This window comes from Piliocolobus tephrosceles, chromosome 1, assembly GCF_002776525.5.
Source record: "Piliocolobus tephrosceles isolate RC106 chromosome 1, ASM277652v3, whole genome shotgun sequence".
NCBI classification, from domain to species: Eukaryota; Metazoa; Chordata; class Mammalia; order Primates; family Cercopithecidae; genus Piliocolobus; species Piliocolobus tephrosceles.
The window spans coordinates 203,361,936-203,380,070 of record NC_045434.1 but is presented as its reverse complement, the minus strand read 5'-3'; the positions used below and the strand labels follow the sequence as shown (position 1 = coordinate 203,380,070).

Sequence of the window (18,135 nt, the reverse complement as noted above, 5' to 3'; positions counted from 1 at the left end):
GCCCACGCCGGGGCGGAGCACGGAGGTGGTTGGGGGCGGGGACACCAGGCACCGCCCCTAGGGCGCCTCCAGGCCGGGTCCGCCCCGCAAGCGGCGTGGGGGCGGGGCCTGCGGTTCCCCGGGCCGGGCGGCGGCGCGCGGTCAGCTGACCCGGCGGGCCCTGACCCAGAAGCTGGGCTCTGGCGGCGGATCTGGACGTGGTGAGCCGGCGCGGGGACAGGTGGCAAACTCCACGGCTGGGGGTCGGGGCTCCTGGGCTTCCCTTCCACGTCCTTCCAGCCCTCTCCTCCGGCCGCTGGACTGTCCGGGCCCGTGCGCCCTCCTTGTGGCGCGACATCCTGGGGCGAGGCTCCGGGCCGGGACTGGGTGGCTCTTGGGAATCCGCAGTCCTGTGGCCCCCCACCTCAAGGGCGACCAGCGCGGCCTCTCGAGCTGGCCTGGCCAGGAGCTGGGGGCCGGGTCCCCTTTCACCTCCTGTCCCGGCCGACCGGCCCCTTGGCATCTGATGGCTGCTTCGTTTTTCCCGGGCCGGCCGGGCGAGGGGCCCTCGCGGCCCTGGCCCCAGCAGCTGTCCTATCATTATCCCTCCAAACAGGCGGCCCTCACCGGTCTGAGTCACCAGGAGGGAGCTGTGGCCGAGGACGCCGAGGCCTGGATTGGGTGGTAGCCCCGAGCCGGGACTCTCCTCCCCTCACATTCTCCCCAGGTCTGCAGGGACGAGTACCCACACTGCCTCCTCCCACGCCGTGCTTAGGGTAGGTTTCCAAACGTGTGCATGGAGAGTCTGAGTCTGAAAGTGTGAGAGGTCCTGGGCCGGGGTCACAGATCATGTCTGATCAAGGCTTACTGAAGGCACCTGCGTGCCTGGACGCTGGAGGCGCTACAGCGAGAACAAATAATAGTCATTTTGGGCTGTTGGTGTTGAGTGCCTGTGCCAGGCACCCTTGTAATCGCTTGGCCTGGATTGTCTCATTTAACTCTGCAGTCAGCCTAGGTGGTGGGTATTGCATTATTCCCCTACTTTTCAGATGAGCACTACAAAGCTCCATCACTTGAGTTCCAGTCTGGTAGGCATCGGGCAGGTCTGTTCCAGAGTGCTTTTCTCCTCAACCCTGGACTGTTCCAGCTCACAGCTATCCCCTCTTCCTTCCTTTCTCCTTTCCTTCCTCTTTCTGTCTCTTTATCCTCTTTCTCCTTTCCTCACCCCTATTTCCTGTCTTCTTCACTCTGTCCTTCTCTCTGCCTCTCTTTCTCTCCCTCTCTCTCAACATTTGCTGAACCTCTAGGTGTGTTTAGACCTGGAGAATAAGAAATGCACAACCCGGAGTGGGGAGAGTGTGTTTCAAGGACTCTGGCGCAGAGGACGGTGGTAGCGTTCTTCAGGTGTGTGGAGGAAGGGAGAAGGGAAGGTGGCAGGTCTTATCCAGCCAGCTCTCACGGGACATCTTTGAAAGGGCAATTTAGAAGTGAGTCTTCTTGTTTCATGACCAGGCCCTTGAAGGGGAGCAGGACACTTCTAGGGGAAGAGATAGCAGGTGCAAAAGCCTGGAGACCTGAAATGACTGAAGACGTGGGTCAGGAGGCAGGAGATAGGGTTGGGAGGGCAGTTCTTGGAGTAACTTGAGGCCTAGCCTCAGGTAATTTGGACTTGATTCTGTAGACAAAGGTGGACACATGATCGGCTGTGATCATGTGCCTGAAGCATCCCTGACTCAGCTTGGGATCAGGGAGGAGAGTTTGGGTGTGGCAGGAGATGCCATCTCCAACCCAGCCTTTCTCAAAGTGCACCGGATGGAGCAGAATCGCTGGAGGACTTCTTAAACCCAGAATCTCTAAGCCCCAGCCCAGGTGCACTGACTCCAAATTTTGAACATGCACCCTCCAAGGGTGATTCCAGGGTACCCCTTCTGGGGTCCTTGCCATCCTTACAGATGAGGTCAAGCTCCATTGCAATCTTGGGCATCCATTTGCTCAGTGCTGTATGAACGGGAAGTGGGTCCATGCCTGGCTTCTAGGTGACAGGAACTACGCAGGATGGCCCTCAGAGCAAGGCCTTTCTGTTCGGGGATCAGGTGTGTCTCAAAGTGTCCTGAGTTCCAGATTGCATATGGGTCCTGACCAAGGTCAGGGGGCCACCCACCCAGTATCCTGGATCCATAAACCAAGGGACCTTCCTCAAGACACACATACTGAGATGTGTCCATTTCATTTCCTCCCTAACCTAGGGAAAGAGGGAAGTGAGAGACAGGCTGCAGGCTCCATAAACCAAGGTACCTTCCTCGAGACAACCCCCCAACACACACATACTGAGATGTGTCCATTTCATTTCCTCCCTAACCTGGGGAAAGGGGGAAGCGAGAGCCCCCAAGGTGGTTGAGATGCTGGACTCTCATCCTGAAAACTGTCGCTGCCATGTGTCATCCGGCACAGGGGCTGAGAGCTTTATGTGCATTTAGTCAGGACAGCTGCCCCAAGGAGTGAGTGTCATTAGCCCCCTTTTATAGACAGGCTCCGGCAGGTTAACTCACTTCCAAGGCCGCTCAGCCTCACCTGTCAAATGAGCACAGTATACCCGACCTTGCTGGGGAGTGGTGGGGATGGCAGTGGATGAGCTGCAGCCTTGTCTTCAGATTCTGCAAGGGGGTGTGGGGTTGCAGCCCAGTTGGGAGTGGTGGCTGAGAACATGAGGACTTGATTTGAAATGCCTTTGGCATTGCAAACGTGTAGTTCTCACCTGGACTATATGTTTTTTTTTGTTTGTTTGTTTGTGTTTTGTTTTGCTTTTGAGACGGAGTCTCGCTCTGTCAGCCAGGCTGGAGTGCAATGGTGCCATCTTGGCTCACTGCAACCTCTGCCTCCTGGGTTCATGTGATTCTCCTGCCTCAGCCTCCCAAGTAGCTGGGATTACAGGCACACACCACCACGCGCAACTAGTTTTTGTATTTTTGATAGAGATGGGGTTTCACCATGTCGGCCAGGTTGTTCTCCAGCTCCTAAGCCCAGTGATCCAACTGCCTCAGCCTCCCAAACTGCTGGGATTACAGGTGTGAGCCACTGCGCCCAGCCACACCTGGACTCTATGCTAATTTGGAGTGGCCTTTCAGGGGCCGGAGATGGGGCATCAGGTGAAGGCTTCTAACATCAGCTATGCTGATGGTCCCCCAGGTGGGCCACGAAGACAAGGAAGAGGCTTTCAGCCTCCCTGCCTGTGCCGGGCCCTGGAGGTAGTCCAGTGAGCTGGGCTGACAGTGACCCGGGGCGCCCTTACCTTCAGGTCCAGGGCCTCTGCCCATAGCGAATCACATTAGGGCTGAGGGTCTGTGGCTTCCTGAGAGGAGGTGCTGACTCACTTCCTTTCCCTCCTGGTGCTCCCTGGTCTCTGTGTCCTCAGCAGTTCCGTGGGGCCAGCCAGGGACTAGCTGGGGAGTCCAGGCTTCCTGACACAAGTGGGAATGAAGGCAGCTAGAGACAGCCCCCGCCTGCGTGAGGAAATCCCCTCTGAGCACAGGGAGAAGAGGGGAAGCCCACTTTGTGGCTGTGCAGTCATGCCAGACCACAGAGGCTTCTCTCTCTCTCTTTCTGTGTCTGCTTGCTAGGGAGCCACAGAACGCTTCTGCTTCGCTGGTGACAGACGCACCTGAGGCGGGCGGTGTGGCAAGTGGCCATGAGCAGGGGTGTCGGTCTGAGTCTTGGGTTTGACTCTGTAGCTGCCTGGCTGGGTGGCCTTGGCACATGACTTCTGCACTCTGGCTCAGGCTCCTTGTGGATATCAGTGGTCCCCACTTCATAGTTGCCGTGAAGATGAAACATGAATGCATGCAGGAGCCTTGGCTCACTGGTCCGAGCTGTGGTGACGATCGCTGATAGAGATGGCCCAGCCGAGCCTCACTTTCCCTCCCTCCTCTAAGGTGTCACGCAGGCAATGACTGCCCTACGCACTGTCCAGGGTGCCTGGGTACTGGGAGAGGCCTGACCTGCCCACCTCTGTGATCAGCCATATTCTGGCTTTGTCAGTGTGACAGTGAGGAGGTGGCTCAGTGTGACAGTGAGGAGGTGGCTGTGGACTCCCTGCTGGTAGGCGTCCCCCACGCTCTGTGAGCTCCTGGGAGAATACAGGCTGCAGTGTCCCAAACTTGAGTCCTTGTCACTCATGCAAACCCAGGGATCCCTTGCTCCTCTTCTCCACTTGCCTCATCTGTGTGGGGCAACCTGCTTTATGGTTTGTGTGTGTGTGTGTTTGTTTTTTTTTTCTTTTAAGACAGAGTCCGGCTCTGTCGCCCAGGCTGGAGTGCAGTGGCACGATCATGGCTTGCTGTGCAACCTCCACCTCCTGGGCTCAAGCGATTCTTCCACCTTAGCCTCCTGAGTAGCTAGCTGGGACTACAAGCGTGTGCCTCCACACCTGGCTAATTTTTGAATTTTGTTGTAGAGACAGCTGCCCAGGCTGTTCTCGAACTCCTGGGCTGAAGTGATCTTTCCCGCCTCGGCCTCCTAGAGTGCTGGCGCAGTGCCTAGCCCTTATTTTTTGTTATTGTTGTTTCGACACAGGGTCTTGTTCTGTCATCCAGGTTGGAGTACACTGGTGAGATCTTAGTTCTCTATAGCGTCTACCTCCTAGGCTCAAGTGATCTCCCACCTCAGCCTCATGAGTAGCTAGGACCAGAGGCGCACACCACCATATTTGGCTAATTTTTTTTTTTTTTTTTAAGAGATAGTGTCTTATTATGTTGCCCAGGCTGCCAGGCTAGTCTCCGTCTCCTGGGCTCAAGCTGTCCTCCCGCCTTGGTCTCCCAAAGTGTGGGGATTACAGGCATGAGCCACTGCTCCTGGCTACAACCTGCTTTAAATTAGATGAACTTGATGGGCCTGGCCTCAGCAGATCCTTACAGAGTAATTTACAATAATAACAACAAATTAGGACCAACCTAAGCGTTCAAGAGTCATAGGAAGAGATAACATGGAGGGCTCAGTTCATCACACTATGTATGAACTCATTGAACCCACACAACAACCGTATGTGGGAGGAGTGCTCTGAGGACCCCATTTCCAGATGAGAGGGCTCAGGCACAGAAAGGCTGAGTCTTTGCCCAAAGTCTGGCATGAATGGGTGGTGAAGCAGGGATTTGAACACACTCGTCCCTTCTGCAGATCCAGCGCGCTGCCTGCACGTGTCTGTAGCTGGCATGTGTTTGCTGTGATCCGTGTACCTGGGGGCTGATCGGGTCCTGGTGGGTGAGGATTATGTCTTTGCCCTTCTCTGGTTCCGGGCGAGGCACCCGGTGAAAAGGCTGGGCTGAGCTTAGTTTGGGATGACCATGAATAGGACCTGGACCTCCCAATGCTGAAAGCCTCCTCTCTTCCTCCCTGTAGAACCCTTGCCGGCCTCGGAACACCAGCACCCTCTCTCCCGTGCAGACCCGCCTGGCTGGGGGCCCCTCCTCCACAGCCATGGTCTGGAAGAAACTGGGCTCCCGCAACTTCTCCAGCTGCCCTAATGGCTCCATCCAGTGGATATGGGATGTGCTGGGTGAATGTGCCCAGGACGGCTGGGATGAGGCCAGTGTGGGCCTGGGCTTGATCTCCATTCTCTGCTTTGCTGCATCTACCTTCCCGTGAGTAGTGTCTGCGTGGCAGGACCAGGGCAGGGCTGTGGGGTTGGGGCAGTGGCTCTAGCTACTGCTCAGAGAGGGGTTGCCTGGTGGGCCACAGGCCTCTCCAGACTGGAGGCTGGGTGTGCTCCCTTGATTTCCTACCCACCCAGGAGGGACCTGCACTCGTCCCTCCCACAGGCCAGACCTTGTGTCGGGCGATGCTGATGCAGAGATCATCACCTTTGCAACAGTTTCTTGAGTGCCCGCCACATACCTGGCTTGCTTCTAAGCACTTGCCGTATTTCTACCTCATTTAATCCTCACAACAACCTTGTGAAATAGGGACAGTTACCATCCATCTATTTTACAGATGAGGGATCCAAAACCCAGAGAAGTGAAGCAATTTGCTTTAGGTGGCACAGCTGGTCAGAAATGGGGCGGGAGAGTGGGAGGGCTGGAACGCATCAAACACAGCCTCTGTCCTCCAGGCTTTGACAGTCAGGTGGTGGAGATAGCTGCAGTGAACACAACATTGCGTGGCCGCTGCTGTGATCGGGGAGCGAGGACACGATGCACAGGGGTCAAGAGCATCCTGACCTGACCTGGGCGTGTCACCTCACTGCTCTGAGCCTCAGTTTCCTTGCTTGTGTCATAGAAATGTTGTTACCTAATTGAGACAGCTGCTATGAAGATGGCATGTGGGTGTGTAGGGAGAGCTGCCCACTCAGGATCTTCACACAATGTTTGCACAAGCCTGAAAGCTGTCAGTGGTGACACTGCTATTATTTCATTACATGAAGCACAGAAGAGGGACACCCACCCATCTGCAGAGGCGGAAGAAGATTACAGTCAGGAAGGACCTGGAGGCCAGGCACAGTGGCTCATGCCTGTAATCCCAGCACTTTGGGAGGCTGAGGCAGGAGGATCACTTGAGGTCGGAAGTTCAAGACCAGCCTGGCCAACATAGTGAGACCCCATCTCTACCCCCAAAAAAAAAAAATTAAGATTAAAAAAAAGCAGGGGCCGGGCGCGGTGGCTCAAGCCTGTAATCCCAGCACTTTGGGAGGCCAAGATGGGCGGATCACGAGGTCAGGAGATCGAGACCATCCTGGCTAACACGGTGAAACCCCGTCTCTACTAAAAAAATACAAAAAACTAGCGGGACAAGGTGGCAGGCGCCTGTAGTCCCAGCTACTTGGGAGGCTGAGGCAGGAGAATGGCGTAAACCCGGGAGGCGGAGCTTGCCGTGAGCTGAGATCCGGCCACTGCACTCCAGCCTGGGCGACAGAACGAGACTCCATCTCAAAAACAAAAAAAAAAAAAAAAAAAAAAAGAAGGGAGCTGGAGGTGTTGGCATCTAGGCTAAAAGCTGAGGATAGGACAGCATTGAGGGGTGAGAGCCAGGGGCTGAGTGTGGAAGAGCAGTTCAGGCAGAGGAAGCAGCAGATGTACAGAGAAGGGGCAGCTGTGTTTACATGGCGGACAGAGTGTGTAGGGGTCAGGGCAGGGAGAGGTGAGGTCACAGGAGTCATCATAGGCCCTATGGCCTAAGGGGCCTGCTGTGCTGTTTAGAAATGTGCTCTTTATCCTGAGGGATAAAGACAAAGGTTTGATCGGGGGCTTGACATTGTTTTAGCAGCTTTATTGGGAGAGAATTCACATTTCATGCAATTAACCCATTCAATGTACAAGTTATTTTAGTATAGCCACAGAGTTGTGTAACTGTCACCACAACTAATTTTAGGACATTTTCGTTAGCCCAAATGGAAAGCCATGCCCATCAGCAGTCACTCTTCATTCCTGCCAGGCCCTCTCAGTCCCTGCCAGCCACTAGTCTACTTTCTGTCTCTGTTGATTTGCCTCTTCTGGACATTTCATGGTTCGTATAAATGGAATCACACAGGACCTTTTGTGATTGGCTTCTTTCACTTAACATAATGTCTTCAAGATTCATCCATATCATAGCATGTATCAAAGCAGTACTTCAGTCCTTTTTGTGGCAGATACTGTTTTACTCTGTGTATGCCACATTTTCTTACCCATTCACCCACTGATGGACATTGGGTTGTTTCTACTTTGTAGCTATTACGATTAATGTTGCTATGCACATTCATGTATTTTTTTTTTTTTTTTTGAGATGGAGTCTCGCTCTGTCGCCCAGGCTGCAGTGCAGTGGCCAGATCTCAGCTCACTGCAAGCTCTGCCTCCCCGTTTTACGCCATCCTCCTGCCTCAGCCTCCTGAGTAGCTGGGACTACAGGCGCCCGCCACCACGCCCGGCCAGTTTTTTGTATTTTTTTAGTAGAGACGGGGTTTCACCATGTTAGCCAGGATGGTCTCGATCTCCTGACCTCGTGATCCACCCGTCTCGGCCTCCCCATGTATTTTTTTTTTGTCGGGTGCAGTGGCTCACGCCTGTAATCCTAGCACTTTGGGAGGCCGAGGCAGGCAGATTGCCTGAGGTCAGGACTTCAAGACCAGCCTGGCCAACATGGTGAAACCCCATCTCTACTAAAAATACAAAGTTAGTCAGGTGTGGTGGCGCGTGCCTGTGGTCCCAACTACTCGGGAGGCTGAGGCGGGGGAATTGCTTGAGCCCACCAGGCGGAGGCTGCAATGAGCCAAGATCACACTACTGTGAAAAAATTGAATTTTTCTTTTTTCTTTTTTTGTTTTTGGTAGAGACAAGGTCTCACTGTGTTGTCCAGGCTGGTCTCAAACTCCTAGCTTTAAGCTATCCTCCTGTCTCGGCCTCCAAAGTGTTGGGGTTAAAGCCATGAGCCATCGTGCCCAGCATCTCTTGTTCTAAGAGTTATATAGCTGTAACTCTTACATTTAGGTGTTTGATCCATTTTGTGTTATATTTTGTAAATGATACGAAGTAGGAGTCCAGCCTCATTTTTTTTTTTTTCTTTTTTGAGACAGAGTCTTGCTCTGTTGTTCAGGCTGGAGTGCAGTGGTGCAATCTCAGCTCACTGCAACCTCCGCCTCTTGGGCTCAAGTGATTCTCCTACCTCAGCCTCCTGAGTAGCTGAGATTACAAGCATGTGCCACCATGCCTGGCAAATTATTGCATTTTTAGTAAAGATGGGGTTTCACCATGTTGGCTAGGCTGGTCTCGAACTCCTGACTAGTGGTCTACCTGCCTCATCCTCCAGAAGTGCTGGGATTACAGGCATGAGCCACCGCACATGTGGATATCCAGTTGTCCCAGTGCCAGGTGTTGAAAAGACTGTCCTTCCCCATTGATTTCTCCGGGCACCCTCTCAGAGGCTTGACATTTTTACTGAGTTACCTTGTTCCAGGTGCCATGTTGGATGTGGTACAGGTAAGCCAAACAGACCTTGTCCTTGCCTTTGGAGAGCTTGCATTCTGGTACCCTTGAAAAGATAATCTGTGAGTGATGGGGAGGAAGGAGCAGAGTGACAGAGAGAGAGTGGAGGCAGGGAGGCCGCCTGGGAGGCTGTGGAAGCCTTCAGGAAGCATCAATGGTGAGGGGATTGGAGAGGCCCTTACCGGGCAGTCTGGACAGGTGTAGGTGACTGATGGGGCCAAGGGTGGGAGGCTCCCTGTCCAAGGGTGAGAGCTTCCTCAGGACTCTCTGAGTAGCTGGCTGGGGCTCCCCCTTTCTGCCTGGGCTGGTTGATTAAGCAGGGAGGGGATTGGAGGCCTGGGAGAGAGCCCTAAGTGATGGAGGGAGGGTGGCTGCCCCCCTGGTCTTCCCTAGGACTCCGTCTCTCCTGAGTGGGACAGAATCACTTTCCTGCAGTTGATGAAGGCACGTTGAGTCATAGCATCTTAGGAGGAGCTTTACTGTAAGGGCCATGGGATAAACCTTGATTCAGGGCCTTCTCAGTGCTGGGCCTATGCTCGTCACTCCCCCTGTCCTCAGGAAATTTGAGTGAATCTGGGAGGGATGGGGATGTCAAGTGTTACAAAGGAGGAAGGAGAAGATGCCAGTGGAGCTCATGTCAGGGGAGGCCCAGAGGAGGAACCGACATTTCCTGAGATGGGAAAGATGACTCCGAGCCTGAGGAGGGCTGGGCGGGACACACGACACCAGAGCTGGGAGGAAAACAGCCGTCCTGGGGCGGCGAGCCTGGGGCCTTGCAAGGGCCCCCTCTCAGAACGGGGGTCCTTGTCGAAGAGCACTGGAAGACTCTGACCGTTTTTGGTGACACTGGGATTTTAGTTTTTTATTTGTTATTAAAGACAATTTTTTTTTGAGACAAGGTCTCACTTCCAGGCTGAGGTGCGGTGGTGCAGTCCTAGCTCACTGCGGCCTCAACCTCTTGGGCTCAAGTGATCCTCCCACCTCAGCCTCCTGAGTAGCTGGGACCATAGGTCCCCACTCCACATTTGGCTAATTTTTTTTTTTTTTGGTAGAGGCGGGGTCTTGCTGTGTTGCCCAGGCTGGTCTGGAACGTCTAGGCTCAAGTGATTCTCTTTCCTCAGCCTCCTGAAGTGCTGGGATTACAGGTGTGAGCTACCACGCCCAGCCTCCAAAGTGTTGGGATTATAGGCATGAGCCACTGCTCCTGGCTGAGATGGGGGTTTTAGAAAGGTTTCTGAAAGGGAGGATTCATCTGAAAGGAGGGAGGCTTGTTAGGAGGCTGAGGGAGGCGGATGGAAGGACTGGCTGTGGGAAGAACCCAGCCAATGCCCATTTCTTAGTTTCTGGCTTGGATCATGGATGGGATGAGCTGCCATTTATAGTTTCTTTGTTTATTTTCTTTTTTGAGACAGGGTCTTACTGTGTTGCCCAGGCTGAAGGGCAGTAGTGTGATCTCAGCTTACTGCAACCTCCCTTAGCTTCCCGAATCGCTGGGATTACAGGTGTGCACCACCATGCCTGGCTGATTTTTTTATTTTTGGTAGAGATTCACCAGGTTGGCCAGGCTGGTCTCAAACTTCTGTCCTTGAGTGATTCACCTGCCTCGACCTCCCAAAGTGTTGGGATTGCAGGTGTGAGCCACCATGTCTGGCCACCATGTAGTTTCTTTCTGTCTATTTTCCTTCATGCATGCAGGTGGTTAAAAAGAAACTGGAACAGTAAATGGCAGTATGTATAATGGTTAAGAGCAAGACCGGAGGCCCAGGTAGGGGTTGAATCTGAGCCGTATGGCACAGCTTCCTCCAGGCCCAGTGAGGAGGTCATCGTGGTAGACTGGACAGCACAGGTGTCTTGAGGACAGAATGAGTCAACACACATACAGAGGGCTCAGAACTGCCCTGGGCCTCAGTGCCACCGCCAGCTTTGGCTTCGTACCCGCACCTGACCAGAAGTCCTAAGAGGGTCCCAGCACCGGGGACCTTTGGGAAAACAGCCAGGGGACCAAAAGCCCACCACCTTGATGGTGGAGCTCCAGGCACCTCAGCCCCGCCCTTCTCTGTTGCCCTCTAAAGAGAACCAGGCTAGGGTTCTGCCTGTCTTGGCTGCAGCTGCTCTTGGAGACCTGGCGTGCCCAGGCCTTCGGTCCATGTGTCCCTTCCCCAGCACCGGTCTTGTTGCAGTGCCCCTCCCTGCATCCATAGGAGAAAGGATCCAGGGTTCTATGCAGCAGTTCTCAGGGCCCAACACAAAACTTCAGGACCCTACATAAGCCCCAGATCCCCACTGGAGACCCCAGGGTGTGGTGGAGGAGAATCTGAGTAAGGCTGGGGCTTTCCCTGGAGAGAGGCATAGCCGTGGAGCCCTCGACTCAGAAGGGATTCCCTGGGAGACTCCTCCAAAGAGCTGAGAAGGCTCCTGAGGATCCTGCCCAAGGGGAGGGTGGGCCCCCAGGCCATCTCCTCTCCATGACCGCCTCACTCTCCCATGGTCATCTCTGGGCGGCGTCCCCTGTAAGGCGGCATTCCCTGTAAGGTGACATGAACATGCGTCCCCTCCTCTTCCTCTTCCACAGCCAGTTCATCAAAGCCTACAAGACGGGCAACATGGACCAGGCGCTGTCCCTGTGGTTCCTCCTGGGCTGGATCGGCGGAGACTCCTGCAACCTCATCGGCTCCTTCCTTGCTGACCAGCTGCCCCTGCAGGTGGGCCGGTACCCAGGCAGGGTGGCGCTAACCCTAACCCAGGCTCACCCTGCAGGGTTGCCTGAGGAGATGCCAGGCTCTTTGGCCCGCCTGGTCTCCAGAACCCTGACCCGTCGTTGCATCTTGTGAGGGCCCATCCTTCTGTCTGCCGAACTGTGGCTGTGGGCAGGCCACTGCTCTTCTCTGGGCCTCAGTTTTCCCATCTGCAATATGAGCGCGTCTAACAGGAAGGTTTCCGGTCTTCCGCCTCCAGGGTGCTGGAATGCTGACGAAGCTTCCAGGGGGTGGGCCCCTCGAGGAGGAAAGGCGTTTTTCCGTGGGAGGCCCAGGTGCCATCCCGCTCCTGTGGGCAGGCAGAGCTGGGGCTCCCAATCAGGAAGGCATTGTCTTCCCACGTGGGACCAGAAAGTTCTGACTGCCCTGGCGTCAGGCGAAACCAGAGCCATCACTTCACCACGGTGTCCCGCTTTGTCCTGGCTGCTGGCACTGACTGCCAGCTCACTGACACTTCCTGGGCTAGATCCTTTCCTGGGTCTTTTGCCCACCTGTTCTGTCATTGCCAGGTGGGAACTGTGAGCTCTTCCTTGCCAGATAAGGAAACAGAAGCTCAGAGAGGCGAAGCGACTCGGTCAGGGTCACCCAGCTGGGATATGACAGAGGGCTGCCGGGGCGCGGTCCCAGATCCCGGCACTGCGCCAACCCCTGGGCCCCCTGCGTCTCTTACAGACCTACACAGCTGTGTATTACGTCTCGGCAGACCTGGTGATGCTGACGCTGTACTTTTACTACAAGTTCAGAAAACGCCCCTCTCCGTGTGAGTATGGGGACCGCTCTCTGTCAGATGCTCCACCAGCAGTGGGGGCCGTGGGCGACGGGGGCGCCTGGAGTGTGGGAGGAAGCGGGTTTCCCATGGCTGGGTGATAACCCGAACCTCGGAAAGGCTTCCCCGGGCCTTATCTAAGAGCCTGAGCCTTAATCAGCCAAGATAGAGACTTGAGGGCAGTGAGCGTATCCTGGCCCAGACCACAGGCCGGTTCCTCTCGCCCAGGGCCTCATTCAGCAGGCACAGCTCCAGCTCCTCCTCTGTGTCCAGCCCTGGGCTTGGAGCCGGGGAAACGAGGACAAGTCACACAGGCTGCCTGTGCCCCAGCCTTCAGGAGGAGCAGGAGACAAGGTCAGCTTGAGGCCATACGGACATGGGGACGGACCTGGGAAGGATTGTTTTTCTTCAGCATTTCTGCTTCGTATAACCCCTCCTGACCTCCCTGCCCTCAGCGTTTCACCTTTATAACTCTAGGGGAAGGGTACTGTTGTACCCATTCAACAGATAAAGAATTAAAGCTCAGAGAGGTTAGGTCACTTGCCCAAGGTAACACAGCCCCTGAGGGGCAAGGCCGGGACTCAGCCTCCCCCTGCTGCCACTCAGCCATCTAACCTCAGCTTCCCTCCTGCCTCGTGTGCAGTGTCTGCCCCCATCAACTCCATGCTGCTGTTCCTCATGGGGACGGCGTGCGCCACACCGCTGCTGAGCGCTGCTGGGCCTGTGGCTGCCCCGAGGGAAGCCTTCCGGGGGCGGGCGCTCCTGTCCGTGGAGCCGGGCAGCAAGGTGAGCCGTGGGTGTGGCGGTAGAAGAGATGGAGGCTGGCTCGTCCCCAGGGCTCTCCCCTGCACAGCCTCGTGGGCGCTAAGTGGGGAGGGGGATCACCTCTGGCTCCTACGAGGTACCAAGTGCCCCCTTCTGCCCCACAGCCCTTTACCCGGCAGGAAATCATTGGCTTCGTCATCGGCTCCGTCTCCAGTGTGTTGTACCTGCTCTCCCGGCTGCCTCAGATCCGCACCAACGTGAGCCTCCAGCAGGGGCTGGGTGGGGCCAAGTAGAGGAGAGCTGGCCTGGCCACCCGGGCCCTCTGGGCTAAGGAGTAGCACAGCATAGGAGCCTTGGTTCAGAAAGCCTGGGCTACTCCCACTGTTGGCTGGGGCAAGTTAATCCAGTCTCCGAGCTTCCATTTCTGCTTCTGGAAAACAGGCGTGATGTGGCCTGCCAGCCAGGCTGCAAGAGACCCATGTGTGTCTTGGAGGAGTAGGAGTTCAGGGGAAGGTGAGGGGCTGAGCTTGGAGGCCTGAGGGGAGAGGAGAAGCTGGGGAGTCGGGGAGGGGAGGCCTGCTGGGCAGCGAGAGCCTGTGTGGGGTGGAATGCAGGGTGGCATGGGGCCAGCAGGCCTGGCACAGCCACGGTCTCCTGTGGACCCGGGCAGGGGCCTGGGAGGGCTCGTCTGTGGGTGAGAGGAGGCTCTGCTGTGTGTCGGGCCCATGTCAGATACTGGGCACCCAGGTAGAGAGGAGCTCAGGGCAGGTGCACTGTGGTGGGGCAGGTGGACATGTGGACAGTTACAGGCCAGAGTGACAGGAGGCCTGTTCGAGATCTCTGACCCAAACTCCTGCCTCAGTTCCTCCGGAAGTCCACCCAGGGGATCTCCTACTCGCTGTTTGCGCTGGTGATGCTGGGGAACACGCTGTATGGGCTGAGCGTGCTGCTCAAAAACCCCGAGGAGGGCCAGAGCGAGGGCAGCTACCTGCTGCACCACCTGCCCTGGCTTGTGGGCAGCCTGGGCGTGCTGCTGCTCGACACCATCGTATCCTTCAGGGCGTGTGGGGCTGGTGGTGGGGGTGTGGGCAAGGAAGCCCCTGCCTGCGCACAGCTTCAGCACTCATCCGTCTCTCCCTCCCTTCATCCGTCCGTCCCTCCCTTCATCCGTCCGTCCCTCCCTTCATCCATCCGTCCGTCCCTTCATCCGTCCGTCCCTCCCTCATCCGTCCGTCCCTCCCTTCATCCGTCCGTCCCTCCCTTCATCCGTCCGTCCCTCCCTCCGTCCCTCCCTCCCTCCATCTGTCCGTCCCTCCCTCCATCCATCCAGCCATCCCTCTCTCCCTCCCTCCCTCCATCCGCTCACCCAGTTGTGCACACCTGTGTGCTGGGCACCCAGCCGGACCCTGGAGCCATGAGTGAGCAGGAACAGCCATGCGTGCCTTAGAAGCTTACAGTTCTGGGGAGGGGCAGAGAGGACACAGCGTTATCATCAAAGAATTAAGTGGCACCAGGTACTGCAGAGAAAAACAAAAGCGTCTAGCCAGGGGCTGTCCTGGTTAAAGTGGCAGCAAAGGCCGCTGTAAGTCTCATTGAACCTGTGACCTGACAGAGAAGGAGAAGTTAGTCAGGCGAAGGCAGGAGAGGAATGTTCCAGGCTGTGCGAATGAGAGCTGGAGTGTGGAGACACACATGAGTTGGTCGGACAAACCTGGGTTCAAATCCTGGCTCCTCCCCTCCTTCCTAGCTGTGTGATGCAGGGCACACGGTCAACCTCTCTGTGCTGCTGTCTTCACCTCAGTTAACAGCTGCTATCTCGTCCGGATATTGTGTAAGACGAGGTATCTGAAAACACTCCCCACAGGACCCCGTGATCCGTGAGGGCTCAGAAAGTGTTTGCTGAAGGCTGGACAGAGCGTTATCTGGGTCTCATTTGGGAGAAAGTAAACATGGCCTTTGTTTTAATATTTGCTAAGTCCCTGCTGGGTACAGGGAGAAGTGAAAGTTAGGCTCTCGTGCCCCCAAAATGGCCCAGCCACCTGGCAAGCTCCAGGATGCCACAGGGTGAGAGGAAGAGAAGATCCTGGGCCAGAGTCGAGGGAGGGAGAAGTCACTGCTGGGCTTGGAGACAAATGGAGCTTGGCTAGGGCTTGAGGAGCCGGACAGGCGTTCTGAATGGAGGGCACAGCTAAGGTAGAGGCCAGGAGGTTATGGCTGGCCCTTCCCAGCTGCGGCGTGGGGGTGGGAGGGAGGGGAGAGGGAGGCAGCTCCCGGGAGTGGAAGGCCCCCAGGGGCGGGTCCAACCCAGTCTGCTCAGCTTGGCCTTAACCGCGGCACCCCCAGATCTCCATCCAGTTCCTGGTGTACAGGCGCAGCGCTGCCGCCTCGGAGCTTGAGCCCCTCCTCCTCCCCAGCTGACCGAGCCCGGCTGAGCGCAGGAGGACGGGGACCACCGGATGCCACACCAGGCAGGGGGAGGTGTGGGCAGTGATGGTGCTGCAGCTCTGCATCAGTGTGTGGGTGGCCTCTGGATCCCCCATGGACCGAACCGTCCCCTCTGGGAACACACCTTCAGGTAGACCCTGAAGCCTCGAGGCCGCAGCTGGAGCGGAGACCCCAGGGCCTCTCAGGAGACAGGCTGCCCCTCCTACCACCTACCTCATTCTGCCTGCTCACCCCAGGGGCCACAGCTGCAGCCTGCTGGACTCAGGACTGTCCTGTCAACTCCAGACAACCGAGTAAACAGGCCGGGTGTGGTGGCTCACACCTGTCATCCCAGAACTTTGGGAGGCAGAAGCAGGTGGATCACTTGATGTCCGGAGTTCGAGACCAGCCTGGCCAACATGGTGAAACCCCATCTCTACCAAAAATACAAAAATTAGCCAGGTGTGGTGGTGCACACCTGTAGTCCCAGCTACTTGGGAGGCTGAGGCAGGAGAGTTGTTTGAACCCGGGAGACAGAGGTTGCAGTGAGCTGAGATCGTGCCACTGCACTCCAGCCTGGGTGACAGAGTGAGACTCCATCTCAAAAAAATAAAAAAGACAACCAAGGAAACGGTACCTCCCCACGAGACCTGCTTCTGTTGCTCCTTCCCCAAGGTGCTGAGGGATCAGGGCTGCTTTGGGGACCAGTGGTGGATGTGGATGGGGATCCAGGAGGAGCCAAGCAGAGGGGACCACATCTGCCTGTAGCCCAGGCCCAGCCTCCTGGGGCCTCTGGTTTCTTTAGCCTGCTTGTCTGTGCCCTCTTCTGACAGGCCCCACACCTCGCTGTGGTTACGCAGCAGGGACAGAGACTCCCCACGGGGAGCCTGCCCCTCGGTGCGCAGGAAGAAGCAGAGTGGTTAAGGTTCTGTCGGATCTGGGTTCTGCGTTGCAGCTCCTCAGTGCCTAGCTTATCTCACCTGTGAAATGGACAGTACTACCACTTCCTGTGTCCCTTCAAGGATTACATAAGATGCTGATATGGAGTTTAGCCCCAAACCTGGCGCATAGTAAGGGCTCAATAAAGGTTAGTTTTGAGGACTTTTAGTTGGAGAAGAGGAGCAACCAGATCTCCTTGGAGATCAGGGAGAGCCTCCTGGAGGTGACAGGTCAGAAGGATGAGCGGGAGATATCAAAGGGAAAGATAGGATTGAAGGCAGGAGGAAGAAGTGGCGGGTACAGAAGCAAGGTGGGAGGGTGGAGAGGAAGGCAGGGCTGAGCCCTGAGTGCTTCCTGGACCCCCAAACTCAGTGTTTTCCAGACCCTGTTTTTGTATTTTAAAAATTTTTTGAGCCCAGGCTGGAGTGCAGTGGTGCGATCATAGCTCACTGCAGCCTCGAACTCCTAGGTTCCAGGAATCCTCCCGCTCAGCCTCCCGAGGAGCTGGGACTACAGATGCTCACCACCACGCCCGGCTCCAGACCCTGTCTGATTCCACTTTGCTGGGGGTCATGACTCTCAGGTGCTTGGAGCACAGAGGCGCCAGGTACCCACCTTGCCGGCCTGATCTCACCCCACACACCCAACCCTAGCTCTGGAAAACCAGAACTAGGGACTTGGGGCATCCGGTGGGGTAGAGATGGGAAGAGAAGCTGCGTCTCCAGAGTGAGCCTTGCCTTTAGAATCTCGCTTCCCAACCCCGGAGAAGGGAGATAGCGCCGCGGTCATTCTGGCACTGCAGATACTTGGTGAGTGCAGCCCTCCGCTCGGCCTTTGCCGTGTCAGACACCTGGGCTGTGGTGAACCAGCTCCAAGACCCTGCCTTCCAGGAGAAGAGATGGTTACCATGACCAGAGGGTAGAAAGGTCAGGAAATGAGCAGATAAGACCAGCCCCAGGAGAGTCAATCAGGGAAGACTTCTCAGAGGAGTGGCCTTTGAGCTGGATCTTGAAGGCAGAGGGGAGGGCAATTCAGGAAAAGGGAGGGGCAGGTACAGAGGCCTGGAGTTGGGTGTCTGGGCTGCTTCCAAGGCGGGGCTGCTTACAAGGAGCCTGAAAAGCCACACCAATGCCAAGGACAAGGTCCTGGGGCACACCCAGCAGCAGCCTAGCAGCAGGGGATGGGGTTTGGTCGGGGGAAGAGCCTTTTGCTGGAGAGAGGAGGCGAGACACACCTCTGAGACCCAGGTGAGCAGAGAGGGCCAGTCTCCCCTGCCCCGTCCTCCTAGGGTCACCCACGGAGCCCGAGATGACATCTGGCATGCAGCTGTTAGTTGCACACTTGCTGTATGCGGGCTGCGTCGCCTGCCATCAGCGCGCGAGATCTCCCGTCTTCACAGCCAGCTCTGAGATGGGGGAGTTTTTATTTTTATTATTTTTTATTTTTTGTTTGTTTGTATTTTTTTTTTTTTTTGAGACAGAGTCTTGCTCTGTTGCCCAGGCTGGAGTGCAATGGTGCGATCTCAGCTCGCTGCAACCTCCACCTCCTGGGTCCAAGCGAT

The 18,135-nt window shown here is 56.1% G+C and overlaps 1 protein-coding gene across 2 annotated transcripts; it reads left to right on the top strand.

Moving 5' to 3' along the window:
* Positions 1-40: 40 nt before the first annotated feature.
* SLC66A1 (solute carrier family 66 member 1) lies at positions 41-16,279 on the top strand. 2 transcript variants are annotated; one of them, XM_026455933.1, is made up of 9 exons: positions 41-200; positions 596-755; positions 5,371-5,612; positions 11,497-11,626; positions 12,353-12,440; positions 13,090-13,232; positions 13,376-13,468; positions 14,074-14,259; positions 15,555-16,279. In XM_026455933.1, exons 3-9 carry the CDS (start codon positions 5,449-5,451, stop codon positions 15,627-15,629), a joined length of 879 nt encoding a protein of 292 aa, XP_026311718.1. In that variant the 5' UTR covers positions 41-200; positions 596-755; positions 5,371-5,448; the 3' UTR covers positions 15,630-16,279. The 2 variants fall into 2 exon arrangements, with proteins under 2 accessions (XP_026311718.1, XP_026311719.1); XM_026455934.1 differs by lacking the exon at positions 596-755 and having other exon boundaries at positions 105-200.
* The last annotated feature ends 1,856 nt before the right edge of the window (positions 16,280-18,135 follow it).